The 18,662-nt window shown below is 39.1% G+C and overlaps 1 protein-coding gene across 1 annotated transcript in view; it reads left to right on the top strand.

Annotated features, from left to right (window-relative positions):
- The window catches only part of fbxl17 (F-box and leucine-rich repeat protein 17), a 684,991-nt gene that overhangs the window by 457,437 nt on the left and 208,892 nt on the right, over positions 1–18,662 (top strand). Inside the window, exon 8 of the mRNA XM_073068092.1 lies at positions 13,681–13,757. Coding sequence (XP_072924193.1) covers positions 13,681–13,757 — 77 coding nt within the window. The remainder of the gene's footprint in view (positions 1–13,680; positions 13,758–18,662) is intronic.

Genomic DNA, 18,662 nt, shown 5'->3' with positions numbered 1-18,662 from the left:
CCCAGGACATGCTCTTTTCTTGTTGCTGCCATCAGGAACAGGGTATAGGACTTACATGACCAGGTTCAGGAACAGTTATTACCCCTCAACCATCAGGCTCTTGAACCAGATGGGATCACTTCACTCAACTTCATTTGCCCTATCATTGAGCTATGGATTCACTTTCAAGGGCACTTCCTGTCATGTTCTAGATATTTATTGCTTATTTATTTATTCACTTGTTTGTTTGTTTGTTTATTATTTTTCTTTCTTTCTTTTTCAGTTTGTTGTCTTTTGCACCCTGGTTGATTGCCAAAGTTGGCACAGTCTTTCATTGACTCTATTAAGGATTTAATAAGTATGCTCACAAGAAAATGAATTTCATAGTTGTATATAGTGACATATGTACTTCGATAATAAATTACTTTGAACTTTGAAAATCACCTGTCTCCTGTACCATAATTCTATCTGAGCATCTTAAGAGCTTTGCTTCAGAAAATCACGATGGCTGCTACACCATAAAACAAATACACAAAGATATACTTAAGTAACAGCAGTATACTGATCAAGGTTTCAGAAATGTGCTTCGCTTCATCTGCAGATTATCCCTGGTACAGAAAACTACAATAAATGCAACCTTTTTCCCTTTGGCATTGTCTCTCTAATTACGGATGCAGCATTTTACTCGGAGATTTAATAATGACGAAGCCGCAGGCTGCCTGCTCCCATGCTGATCTCTAAATCATCGCAGCTGGCTCCACAATTTATTTAGTAATTCCAGGGAATAAATGGCTACGATTGGAGTAGGGGACATAAAATGATCATAAATTCAGCTTAACCTTGACTGAGCTTCAGTTTAGTGTTATTGTGAAGTAGAATTTTTGGTGAGAACCTAGCCATAAATACATTGGCTCTGTGGAAATAAGCTAAAGGTTGGTTGTGCAATATGCAGCTGTCGGCCTCCAAATTAAAATGTAATAGTGGTCAAGGCCAGTGCACTACTAAGTTCCTAGTACATACTTGTGGAGGCAAAGGGATAGTTGGTGTTTTGGGCTGAACCCCTTCACCAAGACAGAGAGCTTAGAGACAGCCAGAACACGGAAGTGAGAGGGAGGAATGAGATGGAGGCTGGGGCTGATAAATGATGGGTGGAACCAGATGGGAGGTGAAGGGGGAGAAAGGTGGGATGATGATAGGCAAAGAGAGCCAGGTGGAAAAGGGTAAGGGATAGTATTAACTCAGAGGCTGGAACGTGATAGGTGGTTTTGTATATGAGAGGAGGGGTTGGAATTAGGCACTTGAGATCTAATGAGCCATGATGGAGACAAAGACTATTAGAAAACCATAAACACGAGATTCTGCAGATTCTTGAAACCTTGAGTAAAATACACAAAATGCTGCAGAAACTTAACAAATCAGGAGGGGAATATTGGTCAGGTCTTGATGAAAGCCTTTGGCTTGAAAGCAGCCTTCCTTTCTGAGCTTTATTTTAACTCCTGTTCCCACTCCCACAGCCACCCCAGCCTTCTCCATCGTCACAGTGAAGCCAAATGCAAACCAGAAGAAAAGCTGAGTGCAGTTTCATGATGCTGTTACAGACAGAGCATTATCCTAGACATTTGTTCTCACCCCTCCCTCTCTCCCCAAACAGAACTGGAATTAGATTCCACTGGTTCTTACCTTTTACCAAATCAGCTTCCACATCTAACATATTATCACTTCTGTCAGCTCTAATGGGATCCCACCAAGCAGTCAAATCCTCCCCTCTCCCCACCTCCCCCCTCCCCAAACTTGTGGACAATCTACAGTACAGTGCCCATTTCTCCCAGGTCCATTTATTTCCTGTTCAGGTTGGAAGAGGTGCACATGAATTTCTGTCTCACCTGGAAGGGTTGTTCACAACTTCCAATACTTCTTCTCCACATTACCAAGACTCATTACTCTTCCCACCATGATCCTTTCGCCCATCACCGACATGTGACCTTATTTTCCAAGTAACATCCTAAACTTGGGAAAGTTGCACAAGAAGTTGTAACAATCCGTGCACCTGACTGGCATAGAAATCGCGTGATAGTCATGATTTATAACTTGAAGTACAAGGTTGAATTTCTGCACTGGCACTATTTGACCTGGAAATCATCACAATTAGATGCCACTCTGGAAATAGCCTACTTTCATAATTAGAGAGCTAAGGGGGAAAAAAAACACAAGGTGAAAGAATTTTTAGATCTTGGTGTTTAACTTTATGCTAATTGGATTGTAGCAGCATTTCAACAGAGAGATGAATTTAAATAGTTGGAATCAATAGTGGTGGCTTAATTGCTTTAATGTTGATATACAGGTAGTTTATGTGTAAAAGATATCCGGATGATATAAGCGGGAGGTAAGTTGATTACGGTAGAGGTCTTCTGTAGCATCTGTGGGCAGGAATCACGAGGGCAGGGACTACCAACCCCGAGTCACCAGGGTCAGTGGTCTGTGTGAGCCTGGAAGCCCTAAGGTTAATGCTGGATGGAAGGAAGAGTGAGAAAGGGGGAGGTTTTGCTGTTGCTGTTTTGGTCTGTTGTTGTTGTTGCTGCTTCTGTTCTCTTGAACATCATGGGCACACTATGTTGATGCTGGAATGTGAGGTGACATTTGCAAGCTGCTTCCATCACATCCTTATTTGGGTTGGTTGACACATTCACTGTATGTTTCGATCTATGTGTGATAAGTTAGTCTGAATCTGAACATGCCTGCTGTTGAGTACAAATGTGATATGATGGAAATGCCCAGGCTATTCATAGATGTGGCCACGTATAAGCTGCTCTTTCAGTATGCATCCATGAGAAGGAATTGCTGGCAATTTTTACCTATAACTATATACTGGAGGAACACAGTGGGCAATGTTCCATCTAACTTTTCTTACAGCTGTACAGACCAACTGTTATTCTGAGCAGAAATGTTTACACGGTCTGAAAACTGCGCACTATTTTATAAAACATTATATAATTGTAGCGCGATATTAATACGCAACAGCCTCTCCGGACTCTGGATTGGGGTTTGCCAAACATTATGTGGATTTTCTGGTGTAGTCTGTTTTGTCATGTGCTTTTGTGATATCATTCTGGGGGAACGTTGTCTCATTTTTTAACTGCATTGCATTTGTGGTTTCTAAATGACAATAATCTGAATCTGAATCTGAAAAGATGCTGCAATTATACAGTTGGTTAAGTAGCATTAGTTGAGAGACAAACAACTTTAGTGTTTCAGAACAGATGATCTTTCATCAGAATTGAACAGTTAAGTGTTTCACTCATCACAGGAGCTGCTTGACACAGTGAATATTTCCTGCATTACATGTCTAATTGTGGACTACCAGCATCAATAGTATTTTGGTTTTGGTTCTTCACATTAAATTTTTTTTTTCTTTTGATGTAATGGAGATTTATAATCCTTTAAATTAATAAATAGCATGGACAAGTGAAACTTTGGTGGTGAAAAGTACAAACTTATCAAGAAATGTGAATTGAGCAACTTTTAATTCACAGTAATTAGCTTTATACTGCTACCATGGAAACAGGCTCAGGATGAAGTGCAGGGAAGTATGGCTAAAGGATTAAAATCTCAAGGAAGCCTATGAGTCATAAAAGCTTAAATGATCTTCCCTTATTACTTTAATGAAAAGTACATGTTATAAGGGGATAAAATCGGTGTGAAAGCAAGAACCACCTTGCAACTGTTTTCCTTGAATACTTTTCTAGATTTTTAAGCTTCTATGATGCCTAAGGAGAGACACGTTTATCATCAAATGTGACTTTGGACTGAACAACCTAACATTATGCATCATCTTTTGTATGCCCATCATCTGTTCCTCTCCAGAAGTCATACTGGGATATGCTTTAAGTCAGTGGTTCCCAATTGGGTAATAAGGATAAAGGTGGTAGTGGTGGGCGGCACTTGGTAGCAAGAGAGGTAGCTGAGGGATTATAGGCTTCATTTAAGAAATGTATTACTTAATATAAGCATCTGATCCTCAGTGCTTCAAAATTGATTACAATGATCACATCATCACCTTGTTTGTTGCTAACCTACCATTGTCAGACTTTGCTCAAAGCACTTCATAATTGTTAAAAAGCAATGTGAAGGTTCTTTATTTGGCATATCATGAGAAATCTGGACTGAAGAAATCGTGTTATTCCAGGCCTGGCCTGCACATTATTCCTGTTCACTACTGTAGTATAGTGTTAGCTAGTACGATTCCCATTTTCTTGTCCTGCAGTGACACAGTTCCTGTGAATTAGGATATGGTGTTCAATGGGGTAAAGTTCAGAATCTGTCCTCTCAATTAGTATTGACCACATTTCTCTAGCCCACTGCCTATCAGATATCACTGCCCCACTTTATGTACCTTCAGGCAGAGAGTCAGGTTTTCTCTGAGCTATGATGACATCATAACTTTCTCCTTTATTGATCACAGCACTTGAGGTTGGACTTAAACAATAGGGAATTGACCGTGGTCGTTAATCCATTAACAAAAATGCCAGAAACAGACCAAATGAAAAAGAAGTATAGACAGTACAATGTGGAGTATCTGAAATATGAATTCATACCAGCACCAAGCAACCAATAGCAGCCAATATATTTTTTGTGTGAAAAAGTTGTTTTTCAAATGAAGCAATGAAACTGACTAGACCCCTTTAACATTTGCAGAGGATACACTCTGATAAAGCAAACAAGACTTATTTTCAGTCACTTTGTGAAAACTTTCAGAAACGGAAAACACTTCAAAACTTGTTTGCCAGCACTTCGTGACAAAACAGTGTTGGTTTGCGTGCTCCATACAACATTTTATTTGCTCATTGCTAAATCTGGAAATCCCCATACAATTGCTGAAGAACTGATTCTGCCATTTGTAAGGGAGAATTATGAGTACAGTTTTGTTTTAGTCATCTTACCAAATAATTGCAGCGATTCCACTAAGCAACAACTATGTTCAAAGACAAATCGATAAAAATGTCTGAGAATGTGGAAGACTCATTGTGCAACATACTTATGAAACAGAATTTATTTTGCAGTTGGATGCGTCAACTTTGCCAGGCAACAAATCTTTGCTCCTTTGTTATGTTCACTTCATAAAAGATGAAAGCATGGTTCAAAAGTTGTTATTTGCAAGGGGTCTAGAAACAGATATGAAGGGGGAGTCAATATATTGGGAGCGATTTTTCAAAGAGAAGGACATTCCAAACACAAATGTTCTTGCTTATGCAACAGATCAATCACCATCAATGACAGGACACCACTGTGGGGTTACGACTTTCTTGTAAAAGCTGTACCTAACATTTTTACCATTCACTATGTAATTCTCTGACAACATTCTGTCACAAAAAACCTAAGTGATTGGCTGCACAAATCATTAAATACTGTTTTCACAGCAGTAAATAAAATCAAGTCATGATCTCTGTTCTTGAGAAGGATGAACAGTTTGAATGCTTGCTGTTGCATACAGAAGTCAGAGTGCCCTCAAAAGGAAACTGAGATATTTTTATGAGCTTTTTGAAACTGATAAAATTATTTAAAGACTCAAATGCTTCATTCAGTAATCAACTAAAGAATATTAGGCATGTTATTAAAAACAAAAACAGAAAATGCTGGCAGAACTCAGCAGGCCAGACAGCATCTATGGGAGGAGGTAGTGACGACGTTTCGGGCCGAAACCCTTCATCAGGAGTGAAGTAACATGGGATAGTCGAGGGGGGGATAAGAAGTGGGGGGGGAGGGATGAAGTAGAGAGCTGGGAAGTGATAGGCTGAAGGGAAATGGGCTGGGGGAAGGTGGAGAATTGTGGGAAATAGAAGAGAAAGAAAGGTAGGGCTGGGGGGGAGATTATAGTGATGGGGGGAAAAAGAGAGAGAAAGAGAACCAGACTAAAATTATAGATAGGGATGGGGTAAGGGGGGGTGTGTATGGTAAACTATGTATACCTGTCTGGGCACGCCCCTCTGCTGACTGCTCCTGTGGCTCCTCCCACAGACCCCTGTATAAAGGCGATTGGAGGTGCTGCTCCTCCCTCAGTCTCCAAGATGTCGTGGTCCCTTTTGCTGCTAATAAAAGCCTATCGTTCACCTCCCGTCTCCGAGAGTTATTGATGGTGCATCAGGGGGCAGGGGTATCAATGGAGGTCTGTGAGTTGAATGTTCATGCCGGCAGGTAGGAGGCTACCTAGGCGGGAGATAAGATATTGCTCCATCAACCTGCGTGTGGCCTCATCTTGACAGCAGAGGAGGCTGTGGACAGACATATCGTAGTGGGAGTGGTCTGTGGAATTGAAGTGTGTGGCCACAGGGAGATCCCGCCACTGCTGGAGGACTGAGCGCCGGTGTTCAGCGAAATGGTCTCCCAGTCTGCGACGGGTCTCCCCAATGTATAAATGGCCACATCGGGAGCACCGGATACAGTATATCACCCCAGTTGACTCGCAGGTGAAGTGGTGCCTCACCTGAAAGGACTGTCTGGGGCCTAGGATGGTGGTGAGGGAAGAAGTGTGGGGGCAGGTGTAGCACTTCTTCCGTTTGCAGGGATAAGTGCCTGGAGGGAGGTCGGTGGGGAGGGATGGGGGGGATGAATGGACAAGGGAGTCGCGTAGGGAGCAATCCCTGTGGAAAGCCAAGAGTGGGGGGCGGGAGGGGAAGATTGCTTAGGCATGTTATTACTTATTTGTTAGAATTATTCACAAAATTTAATGAAATCAATCTTCAATTGCAAGGAAATTATGTCAATCTTATCAAAGACAGATCTATCATCTCCAATTTTCTGTCCATGTTAACATTGTTTAAGTGCAACATTGGCCTTGAGACATTTTCCAATTTCCTAGTCTCTCTGAGTTGGAAGAGAAAGGAAGAATACCAAATGATGATTTTCAGTTTACCTTGGTGAGCTGCATAAAGACACATGCGAGAGATTTCTGGATCTTTTCTCGATCCAAGTTCCAGAATGGATAATAAATCAATATCTGAACCCTTGTAATGAGGAATTAAGAAACAGGATGGGGGAAGAACTGTCCTTGCTACAAAATGACTTTGAACTGAAGTCAAGGTTCAAAAAATCTTATCAAGGCTTTTGGTTGTAGGAAGAAATCTCTATTCTCTATCCTGCACCGTGGAAAAAGGTCAAAATATTCTTTATTGCCTTTCCAACATCATATTTAGAGGAGTGCGGTTTCAGTGCAGTCATCCAACTTCTTTCAAAGCAACAAAGCAGACTGCAAATTACTGAACGTGGGGATCTGAGACTCCTTCTGAGTGACATTCAGTATGATGTTGAGGAACTAATATCATTGCACCAAGCCCACCCGTCTCATTGAAAGATGAAAAACCACTGAAGAAGTGAATAGTTGGACTACTAATGTATGCTCAAAAATTGTTGATGGAAATAGTTTTTACTGTAATTAAAGAAATAATTTTATTTGTAGCTTTAAATGGATTTGAATAATTTTTGCAATTATTTGTCACTGTTTTGAATTTGCAATTCCTATTTTTCCTTAACTGTGCATCGTAAATCAATATTCTTTATAGTTTTTATGTAATGACTGGAAAGGGAGAGAAGGCACTGAGGATGTGGTTTAGAAGCCAAGGGGGCAGTAACCCAAAAATGTTTGGGAACCACTAGTTTAAGTTTTTTCCTTTCCAGCACATAAGAAAACAATTCATTCAACGAACCTTTCGCTGATGAGAGAAGAAAAAAACAGCCTGCCTTATCAAGCTTAGTTTTGAAAAAACGAGTTTGGAAGATATGAAAGAAATTGTTTCTGGCTTCCAAATCTGAAGAGGATTCAGTATTCTTCACGGGACTCTGGCACTATGGATCTGTGATAGTGATTGATAGTTTAGTCTCTAAGAAGTACTTCTTTTGTTCAATTTGTGCTACAAGGCTGTTCTTTCTCTTCTAAAATGTTTTTATTACAATTTGTGAATATGGGAGCCACGTCAATGGTCATCATTTTCTTTGCTTTCTGAAAGCTGCAAATCATTTGCAAGTGGCAAGTCTCTTGCTCGTGCCATGTGTTCTTGTCTGTGCATTTGCTTTCTACTTGACCTAAAACTGAATTAACAAATATTCAGTCCACCAATGCCTAATGTTGCATTAGCTTATCTGCTGCTGAAATGCTCATCTATGCCTTCATTACTTTTTGAAAATTAAGGTAATTTTTATTATTTTTATCAAATCTTTTAAGTCAGGCAGCATCTATGAAAAAGCAATATTGGGTCTTTGACCTGTGACATTAATTTTGTCTTTCATTCCACAGGTGCTGCCTGATGGAGTGTTTCTAAAATTTTGTGTGTTTATTCAAATATTCTCTTGGCTAGCTTGCCATCCTACACTCAGACTGAGTTCAGTTAACTTGAGCATACAGGAAGTCCTAATTGTCTTCCTATCTAGAGATGTCCATTGGGTGTCTATCCTTTAATTCTCAGTTTTCACAATGTTTTTGCATTCTATTGTGATCTCATTCATTCTTTTTTTGATCACCTAATCTGACCAATCTCTGTATTCCAGTTCTGGTGTTTTGCTGATCTCCAATTACGTCTAATTTTAACATCAATGTTTTTATTTGCTTAATAGTAATGCACTCAGTTCTTGAATTGCCTTCATAAGCTGCTCAGCCAGTTTCTCCTACTTTCAGAAAACACCCACTAATTGTGTGTTTTGACCCTAATGACATTATCTTCTTGGTAGCATTGTAGTTAATACAAAGCTCACTTCTTGGTCTCAATTTTTGCCTGATATTATGCATGGAGGTTGGACAAGAAGTTTCAGTTGCTTGGCATTAGAGATTAGGTAGTAAGTTACATTAGACATTGGCTTCGTGGGAGAAGCCAGAGAGTTGTAGTAGATGGTTGCCTCTCTGACTGGAGGCCTGTGACTAGTGGTGTCCTGCAAGGATTGGTGCTGGCTCCATTGTTGTTTCTCATCCATATCAATGATACAGATGATAATGTGGTTAATTGGATAAGCAAATTTGTGGATGGCACCAAGATTGTGAGTGTGGTGGACAGTGAAGAAGACTATCAAAGCTTGCAGTGGGATCTGGACCAGCTGGAAAAATAGGCTGAAAAATGGCAGATGGAGTTTAAAACAGACTAGTATATGATGTGGGACTTTGAGAGGACAAACCAGGGTAGGTCTTAAATGGGGAGCGGTAGAGCACTGAGTAGTGTATACAAAGTCAGTAATTCCTTGAAAGTGGTATCACAGGTAGACAGGGCCATATCTTTTAGCACATTGGCCTTCCATGATCAAAGTACTGAGTACAGGAGTTGGGATGTTATCTTGAAGTTGAATAACAGTTTGTTGAGGCCTAATTTGGGGTATTGTGTGCAGTTTTGGTTATCGACCTACAGGAAAGATGTAAACAAGACTGAAAGCATGCAGAGAAAATTTACAAGGATGTTGGCAGGAATTGAGGACCTGAGTTATAGAGAAAGGTTGAATAGGTTAGGACTTCATTCCCTAGAACATCGAAGAATGAGAGGAGATTTGATAGGAGTATACAAAATTGTGAAGGGTATAGATAGGGTAAATTCAAGCAGGCTTTTTCCACTGAAATTGGGTGAGACTACCGCTAGAGGTCATGGGTTAAAGGTGAAAGGTGAAATGTTTAAGAGGAACATGAAGAGAAACTTCTTCACTCAGAAAGTGGTAAGAGCGTGAAAAGCTGCCAGCAGAAGTGGTGGATCTGGGTTCGATTTCAACATTTAAGAGAAATTTGGATGGATTGGAGACGTATAGAGGGCTGTGGTGCAGGTGGATGGGACAAGTCAGATTAGTAGTTCAGCACGGACTAGATGGGCTGAAGAGCCTGTTCCTGTGCTGTAGTACTCTATTAGTACTCTGTAGTACTCTAAATTCTAGTGCTATGAATTTGAAGCAGCTCGGGCAGTTCATCTTTGTTCGAAGTGTGATCTAGTTGTGAAAGTCAGACGAGAGATTTTGAAACCAAATCTAATTTGGTTGAAGATGCTTCCAGTGGTTGTTGCCATGTCCAAAAGGCTACTATTTGTGCAACTTGTCTGGAAATTCCATGTGGTCAAGTTTATGCTATTCTATGACATTCCTGGACAAGTTTGGCTGAATTTTCTCAATATGTTTTGTTCAAATTAAATATAAATTTCTATGGGTCTTTTTTATTTATTACCTCTAACTGAAGAGTATAATTTTGAATTGTAATGATTAGATAAAATCAAGTGGTCAGTTGTATGGATTGCATCTCATATGTAACATTGAATGGAAATTACAATACTTGAATTTGAGAAAAGATCTTGTACAGTGAATTAGAAGCTGAGTTTTAACCTGTTTGATTTTATATTGCGTCATGTCAAGCAATGTAAAGTTTTAGTTTCCTCACACATTTCATTCTTTCATCAATGCTGGCCTGATCAGACCTTGAAAATGATATTTACCTTTCTTGATCCTAATTTAGATTAAGCTCCTTGAGCTACAATTCAATGTCTAGTAGTTTTAGTTGGAGCCAGATAATGGGATGTTGTGTTTGAAATGATGCCCTTGAATCTGCTTTCTCAGGAGTTCCTGTTCCCCTCTCCCCCTCCCGAAGCCAAATCCCTATTTCACTTTCCCTTTAGTCCACCAAAGGCATATTTACTCTTTACTGATTGGTGTAAGATGGTACCTGTGATGCTTCTGAGAAAAGTGAATTCTGACAAGGAAGTAGATGAAAATGGCATTGTTATCTTGAAGTCTGTTAGTCTGACTTGTGGACTTTACTGACACAGATATACATTCATAACAAAATCTGGACGGGGCAGTTAAAACCTGGTTATTTTACTATTTCTTAACGTACAATTTGCTTTAAATTGAGTAATCTGAGATCACTCAACGTGGAAAGTAAAAGATAACCAATATGCAACCCTTCTAATTAGCTTTCTCTTGGTTGTGAGTACATCGTAAACTGTAACAAGGTCTCTTAGGACTGCTTCTGCTGCCAAGAACTTCAGCGGTTCATTCTAATTAACTACATTCAGTCGTCAAATTTTAGATTTATTATCACAAGTCTATCTATTATCCATAGATATACTTGTAACTGATTGCTGGTCTAGCATTTCAAATGATCAGGTTCTAACTACATTTTTCAAAGTCCATCCTGTAATGACCTTTTACTACGTACCCTGCCCCCCCCCCCCCCGCCCGGTTAACCCCTCTCATTCCTCTTCCTCTCCCATTTGTATCTGGGGTTGCTGCCTCCAGTTCAGGACATTGTTACAAACAGCACAGAAACATAGAAAACCTACAGCACAATACAGGCCCTTCGGCCCACAAAGTTGTGCCAAACATGTCCTTACCTCAGAAATTACTAGGCTTACCAGTTCTGGATCCACAAAGCAATGTCCCCTTGGATCCCATGCCTCCTTACTTTCTCAATAAACCTTGCATGGGGTACCTTATCAAATGCCTTGCTGAAATCCACATCCACTACATCTACTGCTCTTCCTTCATCAATGTGTTTAGTCACATCCTCAAAAAATTCAATCAGGCTCGTAAGGCATGACCTGCCTTTGACAAAGCCATGCTGACTATTCCTAATTATATTATGCCTCTCCAAATGTTCATAAATCCTGCCTCTCAGGATCTTCTCCATCAACTTACCAACTACTGAGGTAAGACTCACTGGTCTATAATTTCCTGGGCTATCTCTACTTCCTTTCTTGAATAAAGGAACAACATCCACAACCCTCCTGTCCTCCAGAACCTCTCCCGTCCCCATTGATGATGCAAAGATCATCACCAGAGGCTCAGCAATCTCCTCCCTCGCCTCCCACAGTAGCCTGGGGTACATTTCATCCCGTCCCCATGACTTATCCAACTTGATGCTTTCCAAAAGCTCCAGCACATCCTCTTTCTTAATATCTACCTGCTCAAGCTTTTCAGACTGCTGCAAGTCATCACTACAATCATTAAGATCCTTTTCCAGCAATGACACTTTAAGTGTAAATAATGAGTTTTCACTTCAAAGCTAATTGGTAACATAGTTGTACTGTTGTATTGCTGAAGTCATTTGGAAAGCCAGTAATCAGGAATTTTTCTAATGAGTATTGGAAAAATACATATAAATAAACTAACAGTGAGCAGACATATTTCTTTCCAAGTCTTCATGGGATCTGTCTGCTCCATATTAATGCATTTTTCCACTTATATCAGTACACCTACTTGTTTTTCAAATGTTCACAGGGCTTTTGGCTCCTCTAATATGTATGGAAGTCTATCAGTTGCAACCTGTCAAAAATCTTACTGAACTCCATGTATACTGATCTGCTTTAATCAATTTTCTTAGTTGTATCCTCCAAAAACTCAGGTCAAATTTGTGAGATTTGATCTTCTCACCATAAGACCATACTGACCTCGCAATCAGTCCTTACGAACCTGTCCTCTCCTTTAGAATCTCCTCCAACACTGATGTTAAGGCTCACTGACCTGTAGTTTCCAGGTCTTTCTCTATCGTCCGTTTTGAACAATAGTATAACACTTACTGTGCTTCAGCCCTCTGATGGCTTACTCTGGCAAATAAAGATGCAAAAATCTCTGGCTCAGCCTCAGCAATCTCAGCCCTTGCTTTCCTTAGAAACCTGGGATGAAACCCAATTGACCTTGAGGATTAATCCCTTCTAATAGACACTCATATTTCTAACTCTTTCTCTTTCCTGTTTCAAATATACTCCAGAATGTTAGTTTGCCTCTTTTGTAACTCTTCAGCCTTTGCTTCCTTCTGTCTGCTAAGTACCATTGGAAAGTATTCATTTCTGACCTCCTGGCTCCACACCTGGGTTAACTCCTTTGGTCCTTGAAGATATCTTTCCTTAGCTATCTTCAAAGATTTTAGGATTCCTTTTAATCCCACTTGTCACTATCTTTTTCATGGTCCCCTTTTCCCATTCTAATTTCTTTCTTTAGTTCTCTCCCATATTCCTCCTTTTTCTTGATCAAACCTTCAACACCTTCAATTTCCTTTGTTACCAATATTCCCTTGTTATCCTAGTTTCTTATTCATGTGGGGACATGCTAGCTCTAAACTCTTACCGTCACATTTTAACCTTCTGCTATTTATTATTTGTGGCTTCCCTTCAAGTAGCTGCTCCCAATCTACTTCTGCTACATCCTGTTTTACACTATTGAAATATGCCTTCCCCAATCTAGGCATTTTATGTTCAGGATTAGCATTTTCCTTGAAGCTTATCAGGCTATAGTTACTGCCCCAAAGGGTTCCTCCACAGCTATGTCTATCACTTGCCCAATCTCATTCTTTCAGATAAAATCTGTACAGCACCTTCCCTAATATCTATATAATCTCTACATACTGCTTCAGAAAGCCCTTCCAGATGCATTTCATGAATTCCATCCCAACCAAGCCATATTCTCTAAGGCAATCCCTGTCAAGTTTGGGAAATTTTAAATCCTCCACTACTACAACCCTCTTGCTTTTCTTCTTTAGGAAGTTAAGCCAAACAACACCTTACCCTTTGCTGACATTGATGTATTGTTGCCTTGGTACTTGGGGTTGGAAGAATGTGTAATGATGGGGAAAAGTTAACATTTTGCCTTATTTCATCAGTTTCCTCCAGATACTATGTTAGGAATTCCTGTTTGCTTAATCGTTCAAACTGTTTCTCCAATTTGTATTAACGTGGGTGCCTTATTTTGTTTTTTTTTTAGCTGTGTGGAATTTATAGCTAAGGAAGGAAAGAGCCTGAAGGAGCTGTACCTGGTATCCTGTAAGATCACTGATTACGGTGCGTATGCTGCTGTTTATCACTTCTGCCTTTGAGATATGCCTGTGTCTGCAAACCTGAGATTATAAGGTCATCTAATATGTACAGGGCATTGAGGCCTCTCAAGTGTATTCATAAAAAGCTGATGCATACTGTACTGTGCAAAAATCTTAGGTGCATGTGAAAAATTCTGTAAAGTAAAGATGCTTTTAAAAATGATGAAATGAAAAGTTTCTAAATATCAAAAAAATTATAATAGAGTATTATACAGTAAAAAAACTAAATCAAGTCAATATTTGGTGTGACCACCCTCTGCCTTTAAAACGGCATCAATTTTCTTGTGTACACTGCCAAGCAGTTTTATAAGAAATTTGCCTGGTAGGTTGTTCCAAGCATCTTGGAGAAGTTACCAGAGTTCTTTTGCTGACTTTGGACCTATCGTTTGCTTCTGTCTCTCCAGGTAATCTCACACAAACTTGCTGATGTTGAGATCAGAGCTCAGTGGAAGCCATACCATCTGAAACCATATAAAAAATCTAGGGTGCCTCAGTCTTTTGTACAGTATTTTGTTGAAGTAATAGTTTTTAAATCTTCACAATGGTCAATCATTTTAGGTTCAATTGTGAATCCGTGGAAACTTTTACATAGTTACCAAAAGTTAGACCATTGAAGTATTGAAAGTAAGCAATTTTAAATGATAGCAACAGATTTAGCAAGTTGTTTTTGAAATATTCCCTTCATATTCAAAATCGGAACAGGTATTTTTGTATATGAATCTCTTTTTTATTACAGTACTGCATTTTTGCAAACATTTAAATATTATAATCAGTGTTGCCATGATAAAAAAAGGTTTAAGTTAGTTCAGTATTAATATTTGAAATACAGAAGTTACCAGGAGCCAATATGTATGAGAGATTTTTCTACTCTGATCAGTTCTACTGGCTTGTAAAGTTGTCATGAAAGTGTGTACTTTAACGCTAGGTTATTTACGATGTAAAACGTATTGGGGGTACTTTGGCTTCATTTTGCCCCAACCTTGTCATCTCAGATTGGAGTTGGAACAAATCATTCCCAACCCCCTAGCTCTATCTACGACAAGGAATTTATTAGTGCTATAAAAATATTTGCTTTTTTTCATCTTATTTTCCTTTTTATACGATCGTTGTTTATAATGTTCATAATTTTTTAGTGAAGTTTATATGACTTTATTGATGATGAATCCTTGGGTATTCTGCTTATTTAAATTAGATTTTATTTATTTTGTGCATTTTTCATAGTTTGTTCTGTTATAGTCTGTAACTGCTCACTCACTGGTTGCTCAGTTACGTTGGATTAGACTCCACAAAACTTGAAGTAAGGAAGAAAGGGTGATGCGTCATGTCTCGGTCTGCAGCGGAGATTCATATAACCGATGACAGGATGTGTATTAGATGATCCAAGGCAGAATGGCTCACTGAACAATTTAGGTAACGACTGACAAGGTGCTTCCTGGCAGTGGCTGCTTTTATGAAGGACAAAGAGGCCTGGGTTTCAAGGGCAGTCTTGCTGTCTGTTTAGAAGGCTTCTGTAACTGTATATAGTTAAACCAATGTAAATGTGAATGTTATACTCATACTTACTGTATCACTGTCTGCTGCAATCATAAGAGAAATATAATATATTGTCATCATCAATCTAGTTCCAAGAGAGTCAAATGTTGAGCAATTGAGTAGTTTTTTATTGATGGAATAATGAGGCTTAAGACATTCAGGACCTCCGCACAGGTACTTCAGACTTCAGGCTAGACATTACCACCTCCTGCATTCCGATGTTTGATGAATGTTCTTTGTGACACGTTGCCTTGAAATTGGATTATATTGCATTCATTCTGGTATGTTGTGATAAGTAAAAATCTGTTTGCAAAGAAAAACTGCGGATTTACAGCAAGCTGCACAAAGTCTGCACTTTTTCCATACATCTAAAAAGCTAAAATATGGATGGATGCTCATTCAGGTAGGTGTGCCCTGTGGATCATGCAGGCCGGTTGTCCAGCAGCATTGTTGTGGGGCCTCCTTCACCATTACTCAGTGCAGACTTGCCCAAGGAGGCCACAGGCTTGGCAGTCTTTCCACTGGGTAGGATGTCTGTCCTTGGCTTTCCCTTCTCTCTGTGGCCCACTTCCTCCTTTGGTCATGGCTCTTCAATACACTTCCCCCTTCCCTGTTTGCAATCCTATCACCACTTCAATAAATTGCCATCTTACTTACCTCCACCCCACACTTATATTCCACCCCCTTCCTTCTATTTAGATACCATCCAATCTAGTCCCCTTCAGCTGAGCACCACAAACCTCCCCCCCCCCCACCCTCTCACTGTCTCCTGATGCTAATGTCCTGACCCTACCCTTTACCTCTCAAATCTGGTTGCAGACCTTGTGTATGATGTATGACAGAGAACCTGAAAGACAGATCTTTCACCTTTTAGTGAGCCTCTTCAGGGATAGTAATTCACAGGCCATTCTGCATGATGTATTTTGTGGTAGTGAGCCCTCAGAAAAAGATCATTTATTGCTCCACTGCTTACTTCCCCATTAATACACTGTATAATTTCTAGGTGCATAACTCCTGCAGTAGTAGTATTTCTCTAATTTGCTTTTTAACAGAGATGCCCATCATATTAATTTATCTTATCCACTTGTTTTCCAGTTTAGAAAATAAATGATGGCTCTGAGCCTATTAATTGTGAGTCATTGCAACTATTTCATGTTTTCTCCAACAGCATTTACATAATTTTGATTAACATAAAGTAGACTCATTCATGTTCCCTGGTTCACTTGGTCCAAACATGTCGTCATCTAAACAAGTCATTATTCAAAATCTAGTAATCTGTCTATCTGTTGTTAATCTGCTATTAATAATTTCAAATAACTATACTGTAAATAATTTGATCCAGGGCCTCATTAAGTGGTAGATTTTGAACAAAGACAATGTTATTCTAGTTAACTTTATAACTAGCAACACATAAAATGCTGGAGGAACACAAGTCAAAATGCTGGAGGGATTTGCTGAGTTCCTCCAGCATTTTGTGTACTTTGCTCAGATTACCAGCATCTGCACAATCTCTTGAGTTTGTAATTTTATAACCAATTTTGTTTAACTCTTGTGTGTGTTGCTTTGTTTAGCACGTGAATTGCTTTGTGTAATGTGTGTTCCTTTGTTTAATGTGTGTGTGTTGCTTTGTGTAATGTGTGTGTGTTGCTTTGTTTTACGTGTGTATTCCTTTGTTTAACAAGTTTGTGTTGCTTTGTTCAGTGTGTGTGTTACTTTGTTCAGTGTGTGTGTTACTTTGTTTAATGTGTGTGTTGCTTTGTTTAATGTGTGTGTTGCTTTGTTTAATGTTTGTGTTACTTTGTTTAACTTGTGTGTGTGTTGTGTGTGGCTTTGATTAACATATGTGTTGCATTGTTTAACACTTGTTGAGAATGCATCATTGGTTGTAACAACATTTGGTGTGCAATTGCAGTGGAGAGGGAGTTTACAACTATTTCACTGAAAAGGTTTGGAAAATATAGTCCAAAGAGATTATGGTTGTTTTAATTTTTATTCCTTGGACTAATATGCAAAGTAAGGACATAAAAATGAGGCAGGGAAAATGTCCCTCAGGCTTGCTGCAGCATTTAAGAAGATTGGGGCGGATTTTATCTTGGTCTTAACTGTAACGTTCTATGTTCAATGCTCTATGTTAACTCCAATTTCCTGCCTGTTCATTAGGGCTTTTTACTCCCCTATAGACCAGAAGTCTGTCTATCTCAGCCATGAATCCTCATCTCTCTGGAGTCAAACATTTCAACAATTAAGAATCCTCTGAGAGAGCATTACAGAGTTGAATTTGGCAATGTCACTGATTAAGTACAGCGACAAGATTAAATTATTTTTAGTTTCTCATTTCCACAATGTTAAAAATGAGACACTGACAAAGGGAAAATAATCTTTATGGTCAGCAAATTTAACCATTATTCAACTTAATTTAATACAGTGAAGTTCATAATTATTATAACATTCTCTTATATATCTGCTCCCCATCAAATCAGAATTTATCATTTTGTGATAGTAATGTTGAGTGTTCAGTTGAAACTATCATTCATTATTTATTAGTTTTATAAATCACATTTTGCATCTTCCCCAGCCTTGTGTTTAAGAATTACAATTTTATGGAGAAGAACAAGAAACACTGCTTCTTCTTCATGCCTAGCATAAAATCAGGATTTAACAAATTTGACCTTTCCATATCCAATGGGCATGTTCAAGGACTTTTTTCTTTAAAGTCTTTGTACATACCCAAAACCAATCCCACCTTTCCAAAGTGACAGTTGTTTCTAAACAACTTATTACATTCATGGATGATTCTCTTTGTGATCATAACCTTCTCAAGTTGTGCACAGATTTTGATAGGATTTTTTGTGTCATCTTCCTCCAAATATTTTAGAATCAGGTTTATCACCACCGGCATTTGTCGTGAAATTTAATTTAGTGGCAGCAGTTCAATGCAATACATAATTAGAGAAGAAAAAAATAATAAATGAACAAGTAAATCAATTACAGTATATATGTATATTGAATAGATTAAAAATCATGCAAAAACAGAAATGATACATATTTAAAAAGTGAGGTAGCATTCACAGGCTCAATGCCTATTTAGGAATCGATGGCGAGGGGGAGAGGCTGTTCCTGAATCGCTGAGTGTGTGCCTTCAGGCTTCTGTACCTCCAAACTGATGGTAACAGTGAGAAAAAGGCATGCCCTGGGTGCTGGGGGTCCTTAATAATGGACGCTGACTTTCTGAGATACTGCTCCTTGAAGATGTCCTGGGTAATTTATAGGCTAGTACCCAAGATGGAGCTGACTAGATTTACAACCCTCTGCAGCTTCTTTCGGTCCTGTGCATTAG

The sequence above is a fragment of the Hemitrygon akajei genome, chromosome 2, assembly GCF_048418815.1.
Source record: "Hemitrygon akajei chromosome 2, sHemAka1.3, whole genome shotgun sequence".
Lineage (NCBI taxonomy): Eukaryota > Metazoa > Chordata > Chondrichthyes > Myliobatiformes > Dasyatidae > Hemitrygon > Hemitrygon akajei.
The sequence above is the reverse complement of the archived record's forward strand: the minus strand, read 5'-3'. Positions and strand labels throughout refer to the sequence as shown.